Source organism: Podarcis cretensis (assembly GCF_951804945.1).
Source record: "Podarcis cretensis genome assembly, chromosome: 13".
NCBI classification, from domain to species: Eukaryota; Metazoa; Chordata; class Lepidosauria; order Squamata; family Lacertidae; genus Podarcis; species Podarcis cretensis.
In genome coordinates this window covers 56,495,916-56,518,807 of record NC_137182.1, presented here as the reverse complement: position 1 = coordinate 56,518,807, position 22,892 = coordinate 56,495,916, and the positions used below count along the sequence as shown (strand labels likewise).

At 47.9% G+C, this 22,892-nt stretch overlaps 1 protein-coding gene across 2 annotated transcripts in view; it reads right to left on the bottom strand.

The window, feature by feature from the left end:
* The window catches only part of LOC307202256 (2-acylglycerol O-acyltransferase 3-like), a 95,322-nt gene extending 91,810 nt beyond the window's left edge, over positions 1–3,512 (bottom strand). For both annotated transcript variants that reach the window (XR_013832827.1, XM_079952111.1), the window contains exons 1-3: positions 3,284–3,512; positions 1,937–2,044; positions 21–91 (exon numbers count right to left, since the gene is read on the bottom strand). Coding sequence is in view for 1 of the 2 variants with exons in the window: in XM_079952111.1 (XP_079808237.1) it covers positions 21–91; positions 1,937–2,044; positions 3,284–3,350 (246 nt within the window). In the remaining variant the exon portion in view is untranslated. The remainder of the gene's footprint in view (positions 1–20; positions 92–1,936; positions 2,045–3,283) is intronic.
* Between the last annotated feature and the right edge of the window lie 19,380 nt (positions 3,513–22,892).

Sequence of the window (22,892 nt, the reverse complement as noted above, 5' to 3'; positions counted from 1 at the left end):
TGGCAGCCCCCTCCTCATACCTTGATGGGGAAATAATCCCGGTGGAGCTCCCAGACTCTCCAGCGCCTCATCCAGTCACAGCGGCGCCCACCTGCAAAGACAAGGGTTCAGGCAGGGGACGGAGTCAGAGAACTGTGGGGTTGGAAGGGGACCCCCAGGGGTCATCCAGCCCAACCCCCTGCAACTGAGGAATCCCTGGCAGATGACTACCCGACCTGCTTTAAATTAATTAATTAATTTATTACTTGCTGGTAATAATTTTAAATAAATACATTTTAATAAATTTATTATTAAAGTAATAAATTTTAGTGTTTATTATTGGATTCTAATGGATTATTGCATGTTGCTTTACTTGGTATAAATTATTTTAAAATTATTGTGACTGTTTATATAGGATCTGATTGTTACTATTAATACTTGATGTTTTATTATTATTGTGTGTGCGTGTTGGAAGCCGCCCAGAGTGGCTGGGGCAAGCCAGACAGATGGGCAGGGTATAAATAAAATTATAATCAATCAATCAATCATGAGGAGCGAGATGATCCTCGGGGTCCCTTCCAAGTCTGATTCTATGTTATATTTTGGGGAGGGTTCTTTTGATTCATGTCAATTACAGGATTTTGTGTGTTTTTTATAGTAACATTTAATAATTATACATAAATAAATGCAGCTGATTTTTCTGCCCTCCATATACACAGAGAGAGATGTGGGAATGTTCAGGGATGCAGAAGAGGATATATTGACTAATTATATCCTTATCCAACTTGTGCTAACAAGTTCCCAAAATATCAGCAGAGTAAAACATTCCCTTTTAAAGTTCGCAACGGTAACGTGTGCTCAGGTTCGCTAGAACCTCTATAGCAATTACTCTGGTAATTTCCCCTTTGTTCCCTCTTAAAATACAAGACACGACACAGTCTTTCATAAAAGTGTAAAAAGAGTTTACTCACATTCTGTTCACTATCAGATCCCAGAAGGCAGACAGGCTTAATAAAGTAATATACATTTAGAATCTCTCTTATAAGAAGATAGTCCCTTTCTCCTCTCTTGGCTGGGAGCCAAGAGGGCATCTTTAGCAGATGTTACTAGAGCGATGGAAGAGAAGCAAGAGAGGCAAAAGAGAGATGGCTGGTCTGCCCTGTGCTTTTATCATTACCTGCACAGGTGAGGCCACACCCACCTCTGGTCACATTCGGAGGAAGTACATCCCAGGAAGTTTACCTGCTGGCTGGACAAACATCCCTCCCCATGCCTAAACATGTACACTCTAGGAATGCTGTAATTGACTGCTCCTGTGTTTTACATCCCACAAGAGAGAAAGAGAAAACGCTTCTGCCATTGTGTCTTTTATTGGGTATTTTTATTTGTTCATTTCTATATATAGGGTACCTACGATCTGCATCTGGGCCGCGGGTGGCGCTGTGGGTTAAACCACAGAGCCTAGGACTTGCCGATCAGAAGGTCGGTGGTTCGAATCCCTGCGACGGGGTGAGCTCCCGTTGCTCGGTCTCTGCTCCTGTCTACCTAGCAGTTCAAAAGCACATCAAAGTGCAAGTAGATAAATAGGTACCACTCTGACGGGAAGGTAAACGGCGCTTCCGTGCGCTGCTCTGGTTCGCCAGAAGTGGCTTAGTCATGCTGTACGCCGGGTCCCTCGGCCAATAAAATGAGATGAGCACCACAACCCCAGAGTCGGCCGCGACTGGACCTAATGGTCAGGGGTCCCTTTACCTTACGATCTGCATGGACTGCTTGCATGGCTTGAGATACCTATTAGGTTCGTCAATTACCATATAGCATATATTCAACTCAAAAAACTGACAATTTGTTGTGGACAAAGGACAGCTTGACGACATATAAAGGGCCCCATCACCTTCAGTAGCTTAGGGCCTCATCAAACCCCAATCCGGCCCTGGTTGGGAAGAATCAAACTCGCCTCTCTCTGGCGTATCCCAGTCGAAGATCCACCAGGCGACATACAGGACGCTGATAAGCCAGTAGGAGGTGAGGAGCAGGTAGACCAGGAGAACGGAGAAGAAGGCACCTGGGGGGGGGGGGAGGGAAGGAGATTCTGTGGAATCTTGTTTTTATGTTGTATGCTGGATATGTGATTGCAAAATTCTGATTTGAAAAACCAAATACATTAATTTCTTTTTTAAAAAAACCAATATCACAATGTGGACTTCAAACCAGTTTTGGATCATATATCGATATATCGCCCAACTCTACTCACAAGCAGCGCTTCCCCCTCACTGGGATTCAGAGCCCTGCCTGGGACCACAACCCCAATTTCACGAGACCCCCGAGGATGTGATCTGAAGACCCCTAAACCCAGAAGAACATTTTAGGTTGGAAGGGGCACCCCAGGGTCATCTAGCCCAACCCCCTGCGGTGCTGACTCCCTAGTCCAGACTCACCTGGCCCAAATCTGCTTTGAAAAGAAGAGGGGGTTTGGCTTTTGGGGGAGGGGGGTGAAATAAAAAAAATAGGTCTTATATATATATATAACATGTTCATAAATGTACCAAGCAAACACGTACATAAATATATAAACCACATCTCTGAAGCAGCACAGGAAAACAGCCCAGAAACCATTTTGACCCCAAACTGACCAAACCATTTCTCTGCAAGATCAACGGAAAATGGAAAAGCCTCCCCATTGTCTTTTCCTTCACAAATCCTGTCTTAAGGGTATGTCTGTGTATGAATAGGGTGAGCCTGTGACCTGGCTCAGGAACTAAGTATTTGTCATTAAGAAAGACTGGACAGGGTATCCAGGGTATCCAATCAAGTGGGCATTAACAGGTGACCTGCCAGACAGGAGGTAAACAAGACACTCAGATTTCTGCTGCAGACCGCCCTTTCTGCGATGTAGGCATGATGTATCTGGGGGTGGTCTTGGACTCCAGGGTGGGCAATTTAAAATGTCTATATGAGGGCGGGCACACCTGGGTTCTGGGTCCTCCTCCTTTCCTGCGTGTGAAGGGGGCACCCTGTTGCAACAGTTCAATATAGATCAGACTAGCTGCTTTGCTTCTCAATATTCTCTGCTTGGCCTCTGTTCTTTTCTCCGACCGATGGAGAACCTGCAAAGGACTCTCTTGTGTCCCCCATAATGGGAAAAGGGCAGTTTTCCTTTTATTACAGGGGCCTGGCCTGCCAGAGGACCTCCCAAGGGCCATGGCCCCAGGAAGAGGAGGAGGCCAAGCTGCCCCCTTCCCTGAGACTCCCTGCCCCTCCCTCCCTCCCTCCCTCCCTCCCTCCCACCCAGCTCCCAACTTACCAAAGAAGAGGAAGGTGAGCACCAACTGGAAGACGCTAAGAGCCTCCAGGTGCTTCTTCAGAGCCATCTTCTGACCCTGGGTCTCAGGAAGAGATCCTGGGGAGAAAATCCACAAGGGCGGGTTGTGGGAGGGGATCTGCAGCAGGACTCCAGCCAGGAGGGGCCCCTGCCTTGGCAGAAGGGAGAAGACGCAGGTGTGTTCAGCACAGGTGGCCTCTGACCTGCATCCCAAAGCAGGTAGTTGCAAGGCAGGAATCGCAGCCTTGGTGGCACGGTAGCTCTAGGGAAGAAAGAGTGCCTCTGAGCAGGTGAAGAGTGCTCTGAGGATCTGCAGTTGCAGCTGACTTCCTTTCAAAGGGAACAAGCGCAGCTCCTCCTGATGGCCTTTAGGTGCCCCTGGAAGAAAGACAGGGTGAGAAATCACCAGGGTTTCTGAAGCACCCTGTGGGTGGGGATGTTGGGTGCAGTTCAAAGGTTGCCCCCCCTCCTCCTCCTCCTCTGTCTCCTGCCAGGCAGGGCAGTGAGGCCCAAGTTGACCTGACCCTGGCGGGGGCAGAGGCAAAAATTACACAAACCTTTCTCTGGCAATGACATTGCTTCCTGCCTCAGGGCAGGGCTGCCTCTCTACAAATTAGCATTTATATATCCTGATACTTTCCTCCAGAAATCTGTAAGCATCAGACATTGCATAAGCAGACGCTTCAAAGAGGCGTGTTCTCATTTTGGCACCTCCAGCAACACGTGTTGTAGATCATCCCTTTCTATATTGATGTATCGGAGCCCAGTATTATTTTTGGTTGTATAAGACGTACCGTATTTTTTGCCCTATAGGGAGAACTGGCCCATAGGACGCACCTCAGGGTTTTTTTGGGAAATGAATTAAAAAAATATATCCCCCCCCCCGACCCCAGCCCCTAGAACAGGCTGCTACCCGCAAGCCTTGCGAGCCCACGGGAACTCCCACCAGGCTTGCAAGGCTTGCGGATAGCTTCCTGAATTCTGGAGAGCGAGAGGGGTCGGTGTGCACCGATGCCTCTCGCTCTCCAGGCTTCAGCGAAAGCCTGCATTCGCCCCATAGGACGCACACACATTTCCCCTTCATTTTTGGAGGGGAAAAAGTACGTCCTATAGGGAGAAAAATACGGTAGTTTATAATCTAATGGCACATTAGGAAGGTAAAACACTGGTTTACAAAAAAATATATATCAAAAAACCAAAACAATCCAATGAAAACATGTACACCCACAATTAAAATTCACAAATAAACATGAGAAGCCTGGAGGGCCTTCGGAATTCTGGGACTGTCCCTGGAAAATCAAGACCCTTGGAGGGTATGGCAGGAAACTCTTAATCTCAAGGTTGTGGGTTCGAGCCCATGCTGGGCCAAAGGTTCCTCTCTTTCATTTTTTCATTTTCAATTTTACAAAGAATCAAAATGCAAACATCATATTTCCTTTGACTCCCCCCCCCCTTTGTGGATCCTTAGGTTATAATTTTGGTTCTGCATCTCCTCCCTGACTCCAGTTATTATAAGTCCTTGCTCCAATCCATGATTCGAATTTTTACTACACGTTTTCTGTCAAACCTACGAAGGATTGTAGTTGTTTACAATAATTTTTTTTCAAATGCATTTTAAACTCTCCCCATTCTTTATTGAAATTTGATTCTTCCTGGCTCCTGATTCCTCTGACGAATCCTGCATTGCGGTGGGGGGCGGGGTTGGAGTAGATGACCCCCCCCCCGGGTTCCCTTCCAGCTCTACAATCCTATCAGTGTTTTTAAGTTGCCCATATATAAAATAATAGAATAGCAGAGTTGGAAGGGGAGGGTCATTAGTCTAACCCCCCCCCCCGTGCTATGCAGGAATATTTGGCCCAGCGTGGGGTCGAACCCATAACCCAGGAATGGGGAGGTGGGTTGGCTGGGGGTGGGGAGAGAGAGCAAAGAGACCCCAGCCAGGAAGAGCAGGGTTTTTAAGGAAGAGGGAGGAGGAGGAGGGGGAAGACTGATTTCCACTTACCGTATTTTTCGCTCCATAAGACGCACTTTTTTTGTTAAGTTGTGGGTGAACATATCAGATGACACAGCGATTCTTCAAACAGCTCTTGTTTATTCAGAGGCCAGAACAGAACTGAACTGAAGGGCTCAGTCAGCCTGCTTATATAGAGCTCCAGTACAACGTTACTGTAGCAACTTTCTAAAACTATCCAATCACTGAACGTCACTTTCGATCCTTCATTTGCATAACTATCTACAATGTCCCCCTGCTGGCCCAGGGTGAGAACTTCAGTACATAACACCTTTCTTCCTAAAAAGTAAGGGGAAATGTCTGTGCGTCTTACGGAGCGAATGCGTGGTCCCTGGAGCCGAATTGCCCAGGGGCAAAAAGCAGATCATGCTTCTTTTTTTGAAAGAGGGAAGTGGGTGTTGAAATAAATCTGCTGATCGGCAAGCGATCGGGAGCGAGATAAGGGACGCTAGCGGAGGCTGCCTGGGAGGGGGGCGGTAAAAGCCCATGGATCCTCAAGAGTTTAGCATTGGGTCACCCCAAATTCACCACCAGATCACATAGCATGTCCGTGACTACAGCCTGCACCAAAAAAATCACGCACCCACTGTTGCGTGGGACCGCAATGGCGCAAAAATGTGGTTACAAAGCACAGATCCACATGGATCCTCCGGGTTTTTGCACTGGGTTGTAGCCTTTCAGGCCTTTCCCACGGGTCGGGTGTGCATTGCTCCTGTCAGCGAGCCAAGAAAGTTGCGAGAAGGCTCATCAGCTGGATGCGCTGCTGGCGGCTAGGTCATCTTTTCCTGAGAAGAGGAGAAAGCTTTGTTCCTTTCAGCTACTTTGTGTTATGCTTTGTGTTATACAGCAGAGCTAATGCATTTCAGGTTTGCATCCTCAAAGAAAGAATTTGGGAAGTCTTGAGGCCTAGGGAAGTCTTGAGGCCTAGTTGGGGTGACTACACACTAATTGGGGTGACCACACAGTCAGGATTTGGGTACCCTGTCCCTTAATTCCTTTTTTATTTTGGACAGCCTTCCGTCCCAAGGAGGCACTGGCTGATATTCTCGGGCTAGTGGTATAATCTGGGGCCGAACCATTCGTGACACCATTTTATGCATTGTATTTTGCAAGCATTGCAATAAGCAAGGTACACAGGAGCAGAAAAGAAGCAAAATTATCAATGGGCCTAGTGACATCATTAAAAGTCCCCTAAACCACCCTAGGTTTGGAAGCCAATCAGTCCACCAGGACATGTCCCATCCGTTCCAAGTAGGGACAGGGACATGGGCCACTTTTTCAATTTCTGCTGCCAAATTTCGAATAGCTTCGCCATGGTCAGAGATGTTAAAGCAACAGGCCCCTCCTGTCAAATTTAACGCAACACAAAATCTGCCCTGTCGTGCCAGGAGAAAGTCCAGCCCTAAGCGGAGCTGAAGGACTGGGTGGCGATTAACCAGAGGGCTGTGACCGTGGCATTGGCAACAATCTCTACTACCGCTTGGAGTCTTATTATGCGGTTTAAATTATAAATTGGCCCCCTTGCCCCTGTGATTTTTTTCTCCCCGATTCCATGAGGCCGGATCGTAATGGGCCACTATCCTTTCTGGAGGCCACTGATCCTTGCCCCAATTTTGGGAGTTGCCTCCTGCAACTGCTACTAGGTCAACCGAGCGTCTCCTCCGACGGGGTGCAGTGGCAATCGGCTCATAAATCCACATGGGAGGAATTAAAGAGGCTGGGAAGCACATTCCATACCATCCCTTTGGGAGGATATGATAAGCCAGCTTTCCACACACCCAATACACACCACCTCCCCCTTCTGAAGCCCTTGCCAAGTGCGTTAGGCACGTAGTTAGATTACAGCCAGAAAGAGTTCCTAGTGCGGACTCAGTCACGGTTGTCTGGGCTGGGAAGGTGCGATTACAACGGGAGGCCCCCACATATGTCAGATTGTTACTGGCGCCCTCAGGCTGGTTCACACAGAGCCATCCAGTAATCCGGTGGACCTGGAAAGGGATAGAATGGTTCCATAAAAAAGAATTGTTTCCCAGAGGGCGGAAGCCAAAAATTGGGGCCGTAACTGTGGACTCATTCCAAGGCACAGGGAGGAGGGCCATTCCTCCCAAAGCATCTGTAGGTCCCAGAGTGCAGACCGTGCAATTGGTTCAGTTTGCAGAATAAGCCACCATTTCAGCCATTTATTATTCCTTGTTGTGGGCACCCCACTCCCGCATTAGCTGCTTGGTCACCTGAAGGGGTGTGGGCACGCTGACGGCCAGAGGCAGTAAAAATACCCTCATGGCCAAAAGCATAGTCACCCACAGCCCTATCTGCACCACTTGGGCCCAGGGATCTATTTATCTATTACCTAGTAGGTTCTTTGGGCCAGGGGGAGGCTTTAGGTAATTCCTGGAGGCTCCGGGTGGAGCTCTACCAGGTGGCAAGATAACGAAATTCCCTGATTGAATGTCCCACACAAATACCCTCCCCTGAAAGAGTGGCGTAGGTCTCGTTCTTGCAAGAGCAACTGGGTGTTCCATTGTGACTGGAAAGGTTTCAAAATCTCATGTTGGAGCAGCTTTTTGATGTGAGCGTGCCGCGTCCCTTCCAGAGTGAAACCACCTGGAAAAAAAAAAACTTTGACAAAGTTCCCAGGAAACTTGCTTTTTAAAAAGAAGTTACTCTTGAGCTCCTTGCTTAGAGCAGTGTTTCCCAACCGGTGTTCCGCGGCACACTAGTGTGCCGCGAGACGTTGCCTGGTGTGCCGTGGGAGGGAGGCGGGCGAGTCGGGCGGCGAGAGGCCTTAGGCGCCCTGCAGAAAGGCGTCCTCTTTGTGGGTGGGTTCTCCCCCCTCCCTTAGCGCATCGTATTTAGTTGGGGATTCTGGAGAGGGGGGCGGGGGCGCGCTGGCCCCGAGCGGAACAGACGCGCTGTCGTCCCCACCTCCCTCTCCTCAGTAGCTCCGAGCCGACTGACTGAGGGTGGGACGCGGCCAGCGGCGTCCTCTCTCTCTCTCTCTCCGCCTCCCAGCACCGCTTTTCCCGAGGCGGGCGCGCGCCTAAGGCTGAATGGGAGCAGCCTGGAGGCTTGGCGGCCTCTCAGCGGCTCATGACGGGCGTCCCCGAGGCGGGAGGTGCTGAGCAGGGGCTCTGCGAGAGGGCGCGAGGGATGCGTGGTGGTGCCTGCGCGCGCGTGACTTAAGAGGGCGACCTGCTGCCTCTCCTCTCTCTCCCCTCCCTCCCCTCATGGGCACGGAGTCCCCAGCACAGCTTGGCGCTACTACAGCTACAGCTACAGCTGCTGCTGCTCCTGCTTGGATGAAGGCGCCTGCTTCTTCCTAACGCCCAGCCTCTGAGGGACCGCAGTCTCAAGCCCTCTTTTTTTTTTTTTTTGTGGGATGCTGAGGTAAAGGATCCCCTCACGCGCGGGCGGGCATCTCTTTGGGCAGGGCGCGTGTGGAGGCTTAAGGTGGGGAGTGTGGAGGGGTTGCCGCTTGCGAGGGGAGGGTTCATATTGTATTGGGCTGCGGTGTGGGTGACACGGCTCTCCAATGGCCAGCCCACGGAGGAACATTGAGTTGGAGCATTTCGAGGAGAGGGACAAAAGGCGCAATTTTTCATATTTCTGTTTACTTACTATTTCATAAAAAAGTAATTATAAAATACTTTCTTTGTGTTTATTTGATTCCTATTAAAGAGAGTTACTTTATATATAGTCAATATAGGCACAGAGTTAATTTTTTAAACATTTTCTAATGGTGGTGTGCCTCGAGATTTTTTTCATGAAACAAGTGTGCCTTTGCCCAAAAAAGGTTGGGAAACACTGGCTTAGAGCATGGGGTGGGTAAACTTTGGTCTTCTGGTTACAGATAGGTAGCCGTGTTGGTCTGCTATAGTCAAAACAAAATAAAAAAATTCCTTCCAGTAGCACCTTAAAGACCAACTAAGTTAGTACTTGGTATGAGCTTTCGTGTGCATGCACACTTGGTCTTCTGGGTTTATGTTGTTGGGACTGTAGCTCCTAATTAGCCCCAGGCAGTATGACCAGCAGTTCAGGATGATGACATAGCAGCCAAGAGATAAGCATGCAAAACTGATGCCCCACTACTTGCATGAACTGAGAAACAGTCTGTATTGCCTTTAGATCCAAGCCGTGCTGTGCTGTTGCTGCAACAGCCTTTAGCAAGAACAGACGAGAATGAAGCATTTGTCGAAACCTTATTCCGTATGCTGAACAACCATTAACGGATCAGGGCCGTAGTCTTCCCACACAAAATTATTACTTGAGACAAAGTATTGCCAACCATTCAGCAAAGGATTACCCAGTTTCTGGGACAGTGGGGGTGCACTGTGTTTGTTTGTTAACGAAGGGGAAAGCAAAGAAGAATCTGGAACCAGACCCCTTCTGCCGCTAGGCGTGAGATGGGATACTGTCTAGCAGCTACGGGATTAGCAAATGGTTTGGGCTTCGCGATCATGGGGGGTATATTTCTAGCCATGCCCGGGGGGTTATCTTCGACCCATAACTCAGGATTCATGAGGCGCCAGTGTTCCCTGTTGCAATGTTGACCTCATGGGAACCTGTTTTTGTTGGGCCCGGTCTATCCTAGCAAGTCTCTTCCTCCTGTTACGGAAAAATTCTGGGTGCGAGGCTGCTCTGCCACCCAGCTTGTCGGACTAAGTCCGCGGGTCCCTGCGGAGGAAAATGAGCTCAGCCGGAGACAGGAGCAAGCGGCAGAAGATCCAAGTTTATTGCGCAACAGGTTCAAGGCGAGATTGAACCGCGAGAAAGGGGTGACATGAACTTTTGAAACTTCCCTCCATGTCCCGGAATACAGTGCAAAATACATCCCAGTTACATCATGAATACATTAAGAACAGGTTGGGTTACACAGATTACATCATGAATACATTAAAGAGAGGTTGGGTTACAGAGATTAACATACCGAGGAGGGAGGGGGGAATATGCAGAGCTGGAGATATGCGTGGATAAGCGCTTCCTGAGCATCGGTGATGAGAGGACAATGGTCCAAATATGTAAAGTCTGCCACCTGGTATTGCCCGGAGGAAAGGTTGGGCAGAGCGATTTGGCCAGATTAGGGTCTTCCTGAGTACGGAGACAGAGGAGGTGTCATGGAGTCCTGAAGAAACTGAGTCGATCGACACCAAAAGCAAGGAAATCGGAGCTGCGGTTGATTTTATACGAATTTTAGAAGGTTTTAGTCCGTTTCAGTCCATTCTTCTATTGATAATTGAAGTGGGAAATAAAATAGATACATTGTTGCGAGATTTGACACTTTTATGGGTTCACGAGTTTCGGTTCCATTGTCCTCCCAGCAGGGAGCCGTCAGCAGCTTGTCAAGAGGTCAAATGAGGCGTGCAGGAGGTCGCTGAGCTGGCTCTGCAAAGCGAATGCATGGTTCTGATTGGGTAGAATGCAGCCATTGAAAGGAATGGGGAATACAGCTTCATACGGTCAACCCACAGTAAAGATGGAGCGAGAGGGAGGCTTAAGGAAAAGAGGGGCTTATTTCGCCCTTATAGAGAAAGGGAAAGGCACTTTATTCATGGGGCTAGGGGGTAGAGTGTGGTGCTTGTGTAACGGTGTGGGGGCTGAGGGGTCGATGTAGGGCTGGGTGCCCTTGAGGTCATCGCCTCGGACCCTCTGGTGACCGGCGGAAGGGTGAAGGAAGGCACTGTTGGAATTCAGGCTCGGTCAGAGGTATGTGCCTATCTCTCCAGGCACCGGCTGAATTCTTTTGACCTCCCTCCGGCGACTCCCGGCAGGAAAAACACTCGAGGTCCGTTCCGGCGATTTTCCTCAGGCTGTGAGGAAAACACACCAACTGCTTCTCCTCCTCCCTGTTCCCTGCATATCCCCAGGGAGGGGAATCAGACTCAGACAGAAATGTATCTTACATGCTTTTATTCCTGTCTTTAGCAGTCATACAGTAAAAGATGTCCGCTCTCTTCAACAAAACAGAGAGAAACTCCAAACTCCACCCATGTACATCCTGTACAGGTCATATGACACACACTGAGCTCACATCCTGTGCTCAATAAGGAGAATGGACTGCCCCTTTGTTTCCATGGCAACAGTCACATACATCCTGTCTGGCTTTGCAGCCACAAGCAGCTGACTGAGCTGCTGGGGCCTTTGCTTGCTGCAGCATTGCTGCTTTAGAATAACATACTCCCCCTAAAGCATCAATGCGTGCTGCGAGCAAAGCGTCATCCAGAGAAGAAAACAAACAGTTGTTATACTTATAACACTCCCCTGTTGTTTCAGTTCCATCCTTGGAACTACCCGCCACTGGTTTTACCAATGTACCTCTCTGGTTGTGTGACTTCCAAGGAATGAGTGCTTCTGCATTACCTTGGTTAGCAACTCTCTGTTGTGCCTTTGTCTCTGACTCAGACACAGCTTCAATTTGACCTTGGTCGTTTACAACAGCAACACATGCAATAGCTTGGTTGGCAAACTCTTTTGAATACCTCTTGGGTGGTACACCCTTCGTTGCTCTCTCAGACCTACGTAAGAGGTGCTGCTCTCCCTTGCTTTCTGGTTCAGCCTCTGAACTCTCTGAAGAACCAGTACTAAGCTTAATCAGTGGTTCATCCTCCTCTTCTGAGGGTCTAGTCATTACGTGAGATTTCCTCTCAATGACTGTGACAACTGAGCTGTCTGAGCTATCGCTGTCATCATCAGTACTACTGAACTCAATAAGATCAAACTCATCATCATCAGAATCATCATCATCACCTGTGGGAAATGTGTGAACAATCACTCGCTCCTGTTCAGGAGCACTCTCTAGAAACTTTGTGAGAATCACCTTACCAGATTCAGACAAAATTACTCTGTAGAGACCCTTTTCATAACCCACAAAAATGCCTCTGGCATTCTTTACTCCACCCGGAGCTTCTGTCCTCACATGAGACCCAAAAACCTTGAAATGGGCAACAGAAGGTTTTCTGTGGAACAGTTTCTCAAAAGGAGAACTTCCCAATTCTTTTGAAACCTTTCTCAACCACGTGTAACAATATGACATTAGCGACTCAGCCCAGTACTCATGTGGCAGATGTGAACTAAGCAATTGCGCTTCCATTCCCTTTTGCAATTCTTTGTTCACCCTAACACAGATACATCTCTTCCAAGCTTCTTCGGAAGCTGCAATTTTGTGTCTTATGCCCTTCTTCTTCAGGAACCTCTGGAAATCCTGTAAGAGAAAAATTGGCTTCTCATCTGTGCAAAGACAATCTATGTCAGCATCATGCATATTTTTAACCTTGTCACAAAACTCTTTAAACCTTTCTAAGGCTTCTTTCGGTTTCTCCAAAAGATAAATCCAGACAAAACCTGTAAAAGAATCAACACATATTAGGTAATACTTTGCATTGCCTCTAGATGGTGCTAAAGGACCAATCACATCAGCATACACCCGCTGAAATGCCCTGTCGACCCTTGAGGTGACCTGCTTGGCGTTCTTCTTGGCTACATCTGCAAAAGAAATCATGTTAGAATCACAAGAATTACATTCCATGTAATCACTTTGATCAAAAGTCAACAAATACAGTCCATCTTTCTCTTTGGCAGAAAGATACAACTCTCCATCTTTGTAGATCTCGCAGTGTTGATCATCATAGGACAGTTTTAGTCCCTTCTTGGCAATCTGCGAAACGCTGAGCAGATTGTACTTCAACTCTGGAACCAAATAAACATTGTTTATAGTCAAGTTCAGACTTTTAAGATACACAGTCCCAATTCCGGTGGCTTCCAGCTCTTGACCGTTGGCTTGTTGTACAACGAAGCTTTGCTTCTTAAACGACGAAAACAAATCCCTACGATGGGTCATGTGAACTGTCGCTCCCGTGTCTAAAACGAAGGAATTCCCCACTTGTGGTGTGGCTTTTAGGGACATCAAAGCCTTTGCAGGCTTCGCCTGTGACTTGGCATGACTTCTGCCTGACGCCTCAGACTTTGTGGAGCTTCCCTTGGCTCCTTTGTTCTGACGTGGCTTCCTGCAGTTCCGCTGAAGATGCCCAGTCTGTCCACAATTGTGGCATCGGACAACGTTCAAAGCTACAGCGTCTCCTCCAGTAGCTACAGCAGTGGGGGTGTCTGAACTCCGTTCTTGTCTCCCCCTGTCCTTCACTTCCAGGGCGGCAAGCCTGTCATGTTCACAAAGAACCACGGCAAAGACCCTGTCCGACGTTAGATCAGCTGCTGGGAGAGACCCCAGCTGACTGGCAACCGTTTTGTAAGTCCGATTCAGGCTGTTGATCACCATGAAGCAAAACACTTCCTCCTGCAGACGGAAATTGCGTTCCACCATCTGCTGACGCAGAAATTTCATTTCCGTCAGGTGCGCTTGAACATCTCCATCAGGCGGAAGCCTCAGGTTAGTCAGCTTTTCAAAATACAGCAACGCTGAAGAACCTGCATCTCTCTGATGTGTCCTTCTCAGCGTGTCCCAAACATCTTTCGCGTGCTGTAAATCTTGTATATGAATAAGCTGAGAGTCTGACACGCACAGAATTATAGCGGTTCTGGCCTTCACATCCTGTGACCCCCAAGCACGCGTTGGTGCTGCAGGGATGGGGTTCTCAATCACCTCAAACAGTCTCTGATTCTGCAGCAAGGCCTTCATCTTAATAGACCAAGATGCATAATTGTCATTGGTCAAAAGGGGCGGAGAAGGCAGCCCCCCCCCCTTTCTTGGCATCCATTTTGAGTCCTTGCATTGACTCTCAAACACAAGCCTCTAAAATCCAATAGCTGGCTTGTTTACACTCTGTGCACCTGGCAGCAATAACACTGGCCGCTTGGAAAGTCCCTTCCAACAGTTCCTTTGTAAGGGCCTAGTCAAAACACGAGCTGTTTTAGCCTCTCTGGGCACAGCCTGACTTCCAGCCCTTATCTTGAAACTGGCCTGCGTTGCTAAGCAACCGCATTCCTTTCCTTGGACAGGAAAAACCACAAGAATGTCTGGAATGCAGACTCTTCTCTCTCGGAGCTGTTTTTCCCAAACGTTGCTCCCATGAAGCAGAGAATTAATCCATCTGCATTCACACTCTTAAGCCCGAAAATCTCATACCTGGGCTCCGTAGCTTGGCTTTCAGCTTCTTCTGGTCAGCTTCTAGCTGCAGAGAATCAGCCTCCATCTCAGGCTTCCATGGAGAGGGATGAAAATAGCAGCTCTGCTCCTATTTCTGCAGACTCCCATGGATCGTAGAAACCAGCAGCTCTGCTACCACTGTTGGAATTCAGGCTCGGTCAGAGGTATGTGCCTATCTCTCCAGGCACCGGCTGAATTCTTTTGACCTCCCTCCGGCGACTCCCGGCAGGAAAAACACTCGAGGTCCGTTCCGGCGATTTTCCTCAGGCTGTGAGGAAAACACACCAACTGCTTCTCCTCCTCCCTGTTCCCTGCATATCCCCAGGGAGGGGAATCAGACTCAGACAGAAATGTATCTTACATGCTTTTATTCCTGTCTTTAGCAGTCATACAGTAAAAGATGTCCGCTCTCTTCAACAAAACAGAGAGAAACTCCAAACTCCACCCATGTACATCCTGTACAGGTCATATGACACACACTGAGCTCACATCCTGTGCTCAATAAGGAGAATGGACTGCCCCTTTGTTTCCATGGCAACAGTCACATACATCCTGTCTGGCTTTGCAGCCACAAGCAGCTGACTGAGCTGCTGGGGCCTTTGCTTGCTGCAGCATTGCTGCTTTAGAATAACAGGCACACCCCCTTTCTGTATCACTCCCCTCTCAGGGCCATTGCCCCATATGCTCCCAGCTGGAGAGGTGGGGTCCAGGCAGGTCCCCCGGGGGGTGGGGGTGTGCCATGGGTGCCGGTCACAAAACGGCTGCCATGGAGAGGCTGAGCGGGGGGGGGGGGCGACAGCCTCCTGCCCCTTTTTTAGGGTTTCAAGGCGAGGGTATTGTTGTAAGAATTCTAAGGTCTCAAATATAAATTAAATGCTCATAAACGTACAAGGCAAACACCTACATAAGTATATAAACCAGTATATAAACCAGTATATAAAGTCTGAAATAGTACAGGAGAGCAATCCTGAAGCCATTTCGACTCTCCCTAATTGTCCTCAAATATTCCTCGCAAGGAAGAAGGAAATGGGGAACGCCCAAAGGGAATATCTTGTATGTGTGCTCTGTTTAACCAAAGTCAGCCAAACAGGCTTATTTTTCACATCCCCTGATGCCAACATGCTTTCTCTATTTTCTTCATGCACCTTAGTAAGAAGAACGATACAGTGGTACCTCGGGTTACATGCACTTCAGGTTACAGACGCTTCAGGTTACACACCCCGCTAACCCAGAAATAGTGCTTCAGGCTAAGAACTTTGCTTCAGGATAAGAACAGAAATTGTGCTCCGGAGGTGCGGCAGCAGCAGGAGGCCTCATTAGCTAAAGTGGTGCTTCAGGTTAAGAACAGTTTCAGGTTAAGAATGGACCTCTGGAACGAATTAAGTACTTAACCCGAGGTACCAATGTACACTGAATAGCGACAGCTGTCCGGTTGTATTTCCTAAACATAAAACAAACATTTCATTAATAAATGAAGTGGTCTGTTGTGAATTACTCATACCAAAAAGTAGCTTAGAGCATCTAATATAGGAATTCAGTCAGTGGGCTCCCTTTATGGAGTTTTGCTGGCAAGCTCTGCATTTCGCTGGAGAAAGAGAAGGGCCCTGAGCAAAATGGTCTCTGCATGTATTGAAAAGTTTTTAAAAGCAGAGTACCTCTCAGCACGCACAGAAGCCTTTGCCACACACCCTGAAAGGAGCGAAGTTAAAGACCTAAAGCCAAACTGACCCTGTTTATGTGTAATCGGGCTTATTCTCAAGGACCAGCTCCATCTGGGACGCAGGATCAGACCCTCCCTGCCCGCGGACTGTCTGGCCAGAGTGGTGCATGCTCTGGTTATCTCCCACTTGGACTACTGCAATGCACTCTATGTGGGGCTCCCTTTGAAGGTGACCCGGAAACTGCAATTAATCCAGAATGTGGCAGCTAGACTGGGGATTGGGAGACCACATAACACCGGTCCTGAAAGACCTACACTGGCTCCCAGTATGTTTCCGAGCACAATTCAGAGTGTTGGTGCTGACCTTGAAAGCCCTAAACGGCCTCAAAGGCCCAGTATTCCTGAAGAAGCGTCTCCACCCCCATCATTCAGTCCAGACACTGAGGTCCAGCTCCGAGGGCCTTCTGGCGGTTCCCTCCCTGTGAGAAGTGAGGTTAGAGGGAACCAGGCACAGGGCCTTCTTGGTGGTGGTGCCCGCCCTGTGGAACGCCATCCCATCAGATGTCAAGGAAATAATGACCTTGCGAACACTTTTGATACGAGGGTCATGTCGCCTTTCAGGGAGGTGCTGAAAAGGCGGATGAAGCAGCAGACCATGGACAGGTTCTTCAGCAAGAAGCAAAGAGTGGAAGAGGAACCTTCTTCGAGTTGTCCCCCAGAGTCTTAGAAAATGTATGTACAGTACTGTACACTTTGGTGATTTTTAAATGCTTTTCTGTCATGTTTAGAAACTTAAATTATTCCTTCAATTTTTGAAATGCTCTTTACAGTATGTGTGGCTTTAAAGAGCACTTAATAAACTCTTTTTGTACCAAATTTGGCTTTGTTTGGACTTTTTTTGACCATAGGAACGCATTAATTGATTTTCAATGCAACCCTATGGGAATCCGTGCTTCGCAAGACAAAAAATTCGCAAGACGAAAAAACTCAAAGAACAAATTAATTTCGTCTTGCGAGGCACCACTGTAGTTGTTTATTTCCTTGGCATCTGATGGGGGGTGCCACTACCAAGGAGGCCCTCAGCGCTGGACCTCAGTGTTTGGGCTGAACGATGGGGGTGGAGATGCTCCTTCAGGTATACAGGATGAGTTTTGTGAGAAAGAAGCCATAGAGCAGGCACCCCCAAACTTGGCTCTCCAGATGTTTTGGTTCTACAACTCCCATGATCCCTAGCTAGCAGGACCAGTGGTCAGGGATGATGGGAACTGTAGCCCCAAAACATCTGGAAGACTGAATTTGGGGGTGCCTGCTGCAGAGGAAAAAAAAGTGGAAGAGCAGTGACATGAATAGAGGGGGGCTGGCGAAGGCTTAACAGTGGTTTTTCTTTCTATCCTTAATCCCCCCCCCACTTCAATATTCTTACAAACAGCCAGGCTTATTAAAATTCAGCGTGCTGAGCTGCAGGAAATGCTAGTTCCTGTGCACTTTCCCTCCTTCCCCTGCGCATAATGTATCCAGCTCCGTTATGTAGGTAATAATAATAATAATAATAATAATAATAATAATAATAATAATTTATTATTTATACCCCACCCATCTGGCTGGGCCTCCCCAGCCACTCTGGGCGGCTTCCATAGAAACCAAAAATACACTAAAATATCACAGATTAAAAACTTCCCTGAACAGGGCTGCCTTAAGATGTCTTCTGAATGTCAGGTAGTTATTTATCGCTTTGACATCTGCTGGAAGGGCGTTCCACAGGGCGGGCGCCACTACCGAGAAGGCCCTCTGCCTGGTTCCCTGTAGCTTTGCTTCTCGCAATGAGGGAACTGCCAGAAGGCCCTCGGAGCTGGACCTCAGCGTCCGGGCAGAACGATGGGGGTGGAGACGCTCCTTCAGGTATACTGGGCCTTTGAGGCCGTTTAGGGCTTTCAAGGTCAGCACCAACACTTTGAATTGTGCTCGGAAACGTACTGGGAGCCAATGTAGGTCTTTCAAGACTGGTGTTATATGGTCTCGGCGGCCGCTCCCAGTCTAGCTGCCGCATTCTGGATTAGTTGTAGTTTCCGAGTCACCTTCAAAGGTAGCCCCACGTAGAGTGCATTGCAGTAGTCCAAGCGGGAGATAACCAGAGCATGCACCACTCTGGCAAGGCAGTCCGCAGGCAGATAGGATCTCAGCCTACGTACCAGATGGAGCTGGTAAACAGCTGCCCTGGACACAGATTTGACCTGTAAGCTGTGTATATAGGCATGCAGGAGCAGGTCTTTGCCTGCTTGCTTGGTTTTGGTTCCTTTGTGTCATCTTGCCTTCAGTGTTGGCCGTTCATTTTGGTTGCTAATGAACGTGGTGTCAGAGAAGGCATAAATCAACCCGCCCCCCTTGCAGCTTTTTCCTATGCTAGGAACGGGGTTCCTAGTGGGTTTGCTGTATGTGGGACATCTCTAGGTTTGTCTGCCTGTGACTCCTTGGAAGTCTTTTCTGTAGCTTCTTAGTGTTAATTTTAAGTTTTTTGAAAACTTGAAAGCTCCTTCCATGATTGTAGATTCAGGTAGGTAGCCATTTTGGTCTGATGCAGTCGAAATAAAATAAAAAATTGTTCAGTAGCACCTTATAGAGCAACTAAGTTTGTTCTGGTATAAGCTTTCGTGTGCATGCATGGTATCTGAAGAAGTGTGCATGCACACGAAAACTTATACCAGAACAAACTTAGTTGCTCTATAAGGTGCTACTGAACAATTTTTTCATTTTAAAAGCTCCTGTCTGTATGAAGACTTAATGCTTCAGCTTGACTGAAGGCCCTATTTTCACAGTGTGGGTAACAAAGAGCAAAGGACCAAACGACATGATACAATTAACAATTGCCTGAATGTTTTTTTAAAAAAGTAAATTGGCACAGACACCTGAGCAGTGGATAAGGGAGGGGCCCCCACAATGCAGTGGCATAATGTGTAGTTTGCTCCAAAGACTAATCTCATGCCAGTGCCTAGTTAAATCCGCCTCTTTTCAAACTTCAAAATTACTGGGTTGTTATCCCTGGCATATTCCATGTTTACTCGGACACACTGCATACCAGTACAGACAACGCTTTCTCTGATTCAAGGAACGTGTGGGAAAGAACTGGTGTGTATGCACTTCTCAAGCAGATTCACTCTTCCTTGCAACCACATGGGTTGGTGACAGTGTACTGCAGGGGTCCCCAAACTATGACTGCGGGCCAGATCTGGCCCCCCAGGGTCCGGAACCCGGCCTGCCCAGCAACTGCAGAACCCGCCGCTGTCTAACGGGTCTGTGGCGAAAGGAAGTACAGTGGGACCTCAGCTTACATACGCTTCAGGTTACAGACTCCGCTAACCCAGAAATAGTACCTCGGGTTAAGAACTTTGCTTCAGGATGAGAACAGAAATCGTGCTCTGGCAGCACGGCGGCAGCTAGAGGCCCCATTAGCTAAAGTGGTGCTTCAGGTTAAGAACGGACCTGCGGAACGAATTAAATACTTAACCCGAGGTACCACTGTATGGCGTCCCGTGCGCGACCTCTGCATCTGGTGTCTATTGATACCGCAAGCGGTTGGTTGGTGGCGGGGAGGGGGGGGCAGTGCACACGCAAGAGAGGGATGGTGTGATCCTGTGCACGTGCAGAAGGCGGGCCAGCGCTTTTGCATTCTCTATAGTCCATGGCTGAGAATTCCTTCAGCTGCACTGCACAAGGCGAGCGACTCAGGTGAGGCAGTTGGGGGGGGGGAGAAGGTTGGCCGCCCCCCGCTTTCCCTTTTCAGCCATTACAATCTGAGGTGGGACAGAGAAGTGCCCATTTTGGGCCCAGGGAGCCTCATTCCCCCACCCCTCAGGACTGAGGCGGGCAGCTGCTGAGGCATCCCTCCTCCAGCCTCCTTGGTTGGGGGTCAGCCATGACTAGGTTTTGAAATGGGCTCCCACGTATTTAATGTGCATTATCACTAGCACTGCAAGATATATTTGGAAATAAATCCATCAGGTTTAATATAATGAAAATACAGCATGAGCACTGACCATTTGCATTACTGCTCAGTGCTGATGTTTTTTATTTTAGTCATTATTGCTGTTACATTGTTTTTGTAGCTCTATTTATTGGTATTTTACTAATAGCAATTTTCAATCCCTAGGAAATCATTATGTCAAAAAAAAGAATTGATTCTGAAATATTGAAACTGAAATATGGATTGACAACTCAGCAAAATACTTTTGTGAAGCAAGAGCAGCTAAATAAATCATCATTGCGAGCAAGTTTTCAAGACCCTTCGTAGAGGGAGAATTTGTTAAAGAATGCATTCTTTTTGCTTCCAAAGAGATGTGTCCAGAGAAGGCTGATTTATTTAGTACATTGATTCTTTCAGGATGTACAGTTACACGTAGGATTGAAGATATGGGGGGAAATTTGCATCAACATTGGCAAAACTAAAAAAAAACACAACTTTATTTTTCATTGGTACTTGACGAAAGCACTGGTGTTCATGATTCTGCACAACTAATTGTGGGACAAATGAAAATTTTGCACAACTAATTGTGGGACAAATGAAAATTTTGAAGTCACAGAGGATCTTGCTGCATTGTGAAGCATCAAGGGAACAACAACAGGAGAGGATATCTTTGAAAAAGGTTGCCAAACTGCATGATTTGGATCTGGGCTGGGCTAAACTAGCCAGTGTGCCAACTGATGGTGCTCCTAGCATCGTGGGGCCCAAGAGAGGAGTGGTTGCACGCACTAACCAAGAGATGGACAAACACAACCATTCACATCCAGCAGCCATACCACTGCCTCATCCACCAACAAGCACTGTGTTGTAAAAAATCACTGAAGTTTGACTCTGTCATGAAAACTGCCGTATCTTGTGTTAACTTCATTAGAGCTTATGCACTAAACCACAGTTAGTTTCAGGAATTTCTGTCTGAGTTAAATGTTGATCATGAAGATACAGTGGTGCCCCGCAAGACAAATGCCTCGCAAGACGAAAAACTCATTAGATGAAAGGGTTTTCCGTTTTTCGAGGCGCTTCGCAAGACGAATTTCTCTATGGGCTTGCTTCGCAAGACGAAAACGTCTTGCGAGTCTTGCGATTTTTTTCGCTCCCCCCCCCCTTTTTCTAAGCCGCTAATAGCCACTTTGCCGCTTTGCCGCTAATAGCCGCTAATAGCGCTAATCCGCTAAGCCGCTAATAGGGTTGCTTCGCAAGACGAAAAAACCGCAACACGAAGAGACTCACGGAACGGATTCTTTTCGTCTTGCGAGGCTCCACTGTATTCTGTACCACACAGAAGTCATTTGGAATTTTGAAACGTTTTTATGACTTCCGCATGTTTCAGATTTTATGCTTATGAAAAACAAAGATGTACTAGTGCTCAATAATAATAATAATAATAATAAATTTTATTTATACCCTGCCCTCCCTGGCAAGAGCCGGGCTCAGGTCAGCTAACACCAGTAAAATTACAGTAAAAACAATTGGGGGGGAGCCAATTTAAAATACAGGTTAAAAAGCAATTTAAAATGCAGCCTCATTTTAAAAGTAGCCCATAGATCAAAACCATAAGGGGAGGGAAACAAGGGTCAGACTGAGTCCATACCAAATGTTTGGACATTTGTGGACCTCAAGGTCCTCCGTGGGGCATACCAGGAGAGGCAGTCCTGTAGGTACGTGGGTCCTAGGCTGCATAGGGCTTTAAAGGTCAAAGCCAGCACCTTAAACCTGACCCTGTACTCCACTGGGAGCCAGTGCAGTTAGTAGATCACTGAATGAATGTGATCCTGCAGCAAGGACCCTGTAAGGAGCCTTGCTGCAGCATTCTGCACCCGCTGGAGTTTCTGGGTCAACTTCAAGGGCAGCCCCACATAGAGCGAGTTACAATAATCAAGTCTGAAGGTAACCATCGCATGGATCACTGTGGTCAGATCAGGGTGAGAAAGGGAAGGGACCAACTGTTTAATACGGCAGAGATGGGAAAATCCCACCTTTCCTATGGCTGCAACCTGCACCTCCATGGAAAGGGAGGCACTGAAGGTTACACCCAAGCTCTTGACAGAAGGCGCTGGCACTAATTGAGCCCCCACAAGAGATGGGAATTGGCCCCCCAACCCCAAGTCATCCTAACTCAGCCAGAGGACCTCTGTCTCTGAAGGATTTAACTTCAACCGATTCCCATGCAACCATCCAGCCGCAGCTTCCAAGCATCTGGTCAGTATGTCTGGGGCTGAGTCAGGGCAGCCGTCCATCAACAGATAGAGTTGGGTGTCATCAGCATATTGATGACAACCCAGCCCAAAGCTCCGGACAATCTGGGCAAGGGGGTGCATAAAGATATTGAAAAGCATCGGGGAAAGGATTGTGCCCTGCGGAACTCCGCACAACAAGGAGTGCTGTGGCAACAACTCCCTCCCTAGCGGCACCTTCTGTCCCCGACCTGAGAGAAAGGAGCGTAACCATTTTCGAACTGTGCCCTGAATCCCCATGTCGGCAGAATGGAAATGGCACCTTGCCTTTCTGACAGACATAACAGAGCTACTGAACAGTTTCCAGTGTTCAGCTTCAAGGAAAGGGGAAGCTCATCTGTGATATGTTTTCACTTGTGAAAGCGTTTCAAGCAAAATTAGACCTCTTTAAACAAGTGGAGGAGGAAAACTTCGGCCATCTCCCCACGAAACGTGTGGATTTACTGGAAATGTTGCAAAAGGAGTTTCAAACTTGATTTAAAGAGCTTCACATCCATGATCAGGGCATACAGCTTTCCCAGAACCCATTTTCATTGACTTTGAAACTGCTGATCCAATTTACGAAATGGAATTGATC